Source organism: Triticum dicoccoides, chromosome 5A (assembly GCF_002162155.2).
Source record: "Triticum dicoccoides isolate Atlit2015 ecotype Zavitan chromosome 5A, WEW_v2.0, whole genome shotgun sequence".
Taxonomy (NCBI): domain Eukaryota; kingdom Viridiplantae; phylum Streptophyta; class Magnoliopsida; order Poales; family Poaceae; genus Triticum; species Triticum dicoccoides.
The window spans coordinates 332,191,055-332,194,094 of record NC_041388.1 but is presented as its reverse complement, the minus strand read 5'-3'; the positions used below and the strand labels follow the sequence as shown (position 1 = coordinate 332,194,094).

At 51.2% G+C, this 3,040-nt stretch overlaps 1 protein-coding gene across 1 annotated transcript; it reads right to left on the bottom strand.

Moving 5' to 3' along the window:
* Positions 1–491: 491 nt before the first annotated feature.
* Positions 492–2,348, bottom strand: LOC119301319 (probable WRKY transcription factor 41). Its single transcript, XM_037578271.1, has 3 exons — positions 1,940–2,348; positions 1,709–1,840; positions 492–1,400 (listed from the first exon to the last, which is right to left on the bottom strand). Exons 1-3 carry the CDS (start codon positions 2,230–2,232, stop codon positions 794–796), a joined length of 1,032 nt encoding a protein of 343 aa, XP_037434168.1. The 5' UTR covers positions 2,233–2,348; the 3' UTR covers positions 492–793.
* Between the last annotated feature and the right edge of the window lie 692 nt (positions 2,349–3,040).

The following is a 3,040-nucleotide window of genomic DNA, read 5'->3' as shown; positions in this document are numbered from 1 at the left end:
ATTGAGAGATAGCAAGCTCGAAGAAGGTGAACAATGGGGGAAGAACACGAGGTAGAAGGATACATTGCAATGGAGAAGAAGACCCCCTTTTATAGGCCTCCCCAAATCCAACCGTTATGCACTCTTCCCGTGCTCAAGCGGTAGTACTAGGGGCAGTGCACAAAAGTTCATAGAACTGAGGCCGTTAGTGCCGCCGGGAGCGGTACTACCATGCTACATCCGCTCTACTACCGCTTAGGCAAAGAAGGCAACCGAAACAAGCATAGAAGAAAAAACCTAAGCGGTACTAGGAGCGGTAGTAGACAGCGGAAGTATCGCAAAATCAGAGCTGCCATGTCCTCGACGCTGTGGTCGACTGTTTGATGTTGTTTTGTTGGTCGGTGCTCCCTCTCGGCGGTTGTGTCGTTGATTGTGTTGTGATATTGTTTGTGGTCAGGTCGTCTGTGCCCCGTGTGCCTCATTTTTAAATAAAAAAAGATGGCAAAAAAAAGTCAGGCGGAGAAATATGCATTGGTTACAATTTGTTTTTGCCACTACACTTTTTACCTTCTTGAGAACTACCAGTAGCTGAATTTAGAAGAAAAACAATTAAAAGAATATGAAGAAAAGGAACTAATCTCATCTCCTAAAGCTTACACATACACCCACACTAACCCATGAAGAACTTGTTTGTTGTTATTCTTCCTCTGCCGCTGACCAAAAATCAGAGCTCGGCGGGCGATATCTCTAATGTCTACGGTCCCCCTTTTTTTCCCTGCTTTTCTTTTAGTTTTCTCCTTTTCTTTTACCATCATCAATCGTCTGATGCAAAGAAGCAAGAAACGTCGAACTCAAACCCGTCCATCGAGAAGGCGTTCTCCTCCATCTCCATGGCGAGCGCCGGCATCGTCCCCGCGGCCACGAGCGCGGACACCACCTCGTCGTACTCAGACTGCGCCCTCCACTCCGCCTGGAACGGGTTCATGGAGAAGCGGTTCGAGTCCGAGGTTACCGGCGAGGGTTCAAGGGACGTCGACAGCGACGCGCCCTGTCCAAAGCAGTTCTCCGGCGTCGACGGCATGGAGAACGGGTAGTGCTCTTGCGGCGTCGTCAGCGCGCTCACCGCCTGCGAGGAGAAGCAGAAGGACGTGGTGGTGCCGCAGCCCTGATGACCCGTCGTCGCCGTGAGCCCCTCGGTGTTCACTGTCAGGCTCGTGCTCAGGTTCTGCAGATGCCTACGAGCGTCCGGGTTCTCCTCCGCCGGCTGCACCATGGCCGCCGCGGCGGCCACCGTCTTGTGAACGCAGGTGTGCTCGCCGTGGTAGATCACGTCGAAGAGCGCCGGGTCCTCGTCGGCGCGCTGCACCTGCTTGGTCGCCGCGCACCCCTGGGATTTGCGGTGCGTGCAGCGGTAGTACCCCCTGCATCGTTGCAAAGCTCAGGTCAGGGACGGCAAACAAAATCAGAACAATTCCTCTGGAACGGCTCAGTGGGATGCAACAGGTGTACTACTATCTGACTAGTGGATGCCGAACAATTGGCAACAGTGGAAAGGCTGCAACATTCACCAACTGAAAGAACACCTCGAAGAAGAACCAGTGCCCAAATCCAAAAGCAAAAATCCCCGTGACCTCACAGAAAGCGAAAGCGGATGATTGTGGTGCCACTTGCCACTCGTGTAATTTAAACATGTGCGGATGTACCAACAGAAAATTACTAGAGTACCAACCTTGGGTGCTTGGCTCCAAGAATGTCCTTCTGGCCGTACTTCCTCCAGCTGTGGCCGTCGTCGACTGGGGTCTCCGCTCCTGCTCCCTCCGAGCTCACCCTGACCTGATGTTTCCGTTTCTCCATTGTCTTCCTGCAAATCCAAGAACAAAGCAAGCCTTAGAAATCTATACCAAAAGATCCATTAATTAATCGTGCCAAGCTCGAATAGTTTCATAAATAAAGTATGCACCTCTTCTTGTTGTTGGCATGGAAAGGCACGCCGGAGACGTCGCTCAGGGGGCTGGGCGTCGCGGAGAACGGCGGCGAGTCGAGGCCGGCGGCGGAGCGCTTCCGGCAGTCGAAGTGGCCGGACCTGATCATGCCGATGGACCTCTCGGTCACGGCGAAGATCTGGGCGGCCAGGCGCTTGCAGTGGTCGGGGCAGCCTCCCAGGTTGACGTCCAGCTGCCTCACCAGCTCCTTGATGTAGCCCAGCTCGGTCACCACAAGGCGGCTTCCTCCATTTTCATCCACGCTCTCCATCGCTCTGCGCTGCTAAATTTTTTGCCGCTGCAGAGCTCCCTGTCACAGAAACAAATTGCGCAGCGAGTGTGTGTGTGTCTGTGTAGAGGAAAGATCGAGATGTGATCGGAGAGTTGAGAAATGATGGTGAGTGAAGCGAAAGGAGGCGGTCTTATATAATGGGCAGCAAACCGCGTCTGGGTTAAGGTGAACAAACTGGAACAGTATTTTTGACCGGTGGGCTTAGTAGAGACTGTAATTTGATTGGCCCATCCCATGCCGGGTCGGGTTGCAAAGTTTCAGCTAACGGATCTCTACTGTTTTAAAACGATCTTACATGCAGGACCTTCAGCTTAAGACAGACTCATAAGTGATACGTATAAACAACTGGAGTATAAAATGCTTAGCAACACAACAAGCTTGAGTGCGCCTTTTTTTCGGACAAGACCACCAGGACGAAATGCAATGTAATTGGGATATGGTGTGCCGGCCTTATGAGCGTGAAGCGTGAAGGCCTCCATGTGCTTAACACTGCAAAGTTCGTGCACGCTTTGAGACTTACTCCCTCCGTTCCGAATTACTTGTCGCATGTATGGATATATCTAGATGTATTCTAGTTCTAGATACATCCATTTCTGCGACGAGTAATTTGGAACGGAGGGAGTAGATGGCATGATTTGAATGTGTAGAGAAATGATAGGATGCAACTCACTACATTCACGGGCATCCAGTGCCAATATATAGATGTACAGAGATATCATCACGTCCAAGATTAAACCCTAACCGAGACGGATAAAGATTAGAGTACATGTATATGTATGTGTACATA